At 38.7% G+C, this 1,251-nt stretch overlaps 1 protein-coding gene across 1 annotated transcript; it reads left to right on the plus strand.

Moving 5' to 3' along the window:
• Positions 1–3: 3 nt before the first annotated feature.
• LOC109508191 (protocadherin gamma-A11-like) lies at positions 4–1,245 on the plus strand (the record flags this gene model as incomplete). Its single annotated transcript, XM_019858070.1, has 1 exon — positions 4–1,245. A coding segment is annotated over one exon (1,242 nt), but the record flags the coding sequence as incomplete, so codon positions are not given.
• Between the last annotated feature and the right edge of the window lie 6 nt (positions 1,246–1,251).

Genomic DNA, 1,251 nt, shown 5'->3' on the forward strand with positions numbered 1-1,251 from the left:
ATCGAGCTGCACAGGGTAATTGTTGAGGTTTTGGACATAAACGATCACGCTCCCGTCTTTCCGAATAATGACAAAGCTCTCATATTTGAAGTAAATGAAGCTGCTGTAGTAGGAGTGCGCTTTCCCCTGCAGAGTGCGGAGGATCAAGATGTGGGTCAAAATGCGTTGCAAAATTATATTTTGTCAGCAAACGACAATTTTATCCTAAATCAGCATGCAAATCCAGACGGCAGTAAATATGTTGAAATGGTGCTGCAGAAGCCTTTAGACAGAGAGCGACGGCCCCGTTTGTCTTTAAAATTAATTGCAGTTGATGGAGGAACACCACAAAGATCGGGTACCGTAAATATAGAAATAAACGTCTTAGATGCAAATGACAATGAACCTGTATTTAACCAGTCGGTGTATAAGGCTACTGTTCTGGAAAACACAATAAAGGGGAAGAGTATAATAACTGTAAATGCGACAGACGCTGACAGTGGTTCATATGGACTCATGACTTACAGTTTGTCAAAAATGAAAGGAAGTGCTGCCAATATATTTCATATTGATGAAAACACTGGCACAATTTATGTATCTGGTGAAATAGACTTCGAAAAGGACAGAAAGTATGAAGTGAGGGTGGAGGCAAAGGATCAAGGTGGGCTGATTGGAACCAGTAAAGTTATAATTGATGTTATTGACGTAAATGACAATGCTCCAGTTATTAATATAAAGTCATTTTCCAGCTATCTGTCTGAGGATTCCCCTCCTGGTACAACAGTTGCAGTTCTGAACATAAAAGATGTTGATTCTGAGAGAAATGGACAAATAAAATGTTCGTTAGACCGAAAACTTCCTTTTAAAATTGAGCCATCTCTTACAAATTATTATAATTTGATTTCAGATCAATATTTTGATAGAGAATCAGTTTCAGAATATAACATCACAATTACAGCCACCGATCTCGGAGCACCTCCTCTTTCTAGTTCAACCAAGTTACATCTCAGAATATCAGATGTGAATGACAATGCACCGCTATTCAATAAAAATATTTACTCTGCTTATGTCGCAGAGAACAATTCGCCTGGCACTTCCATATTTGCTGTCACTGCGCGAGATGCTGATTGGAATCAAAACGCGAGAATCTCTTACCTTTTGGAAGATACACAGATAACTGGCAGTCCAATTTCGACTTTTGTTACTTTGAATTCTGAAAGTGGTGTCCTCAGTGCCATTCGATCATTCGATTATGAGCAAATTAAACAACTG

This window comes from Hippocampus comes, unplaced genomic scaffold (genome assembly GCF_001891065.2).
Source record: "Hippocampus comes isolate QL1 unplaced genomic scaffold, H_comes_QL1_v1.1 scaffold2712, whole genome shotgun sequence".
Classification (NCBI taxonomy): domain Eukaryota; kingdom Metazoa; phylum Chordata; class Actinopteri; order Syngnathiformes; family Syngnathidae; genus Hippocampus; species Hippocampus comes.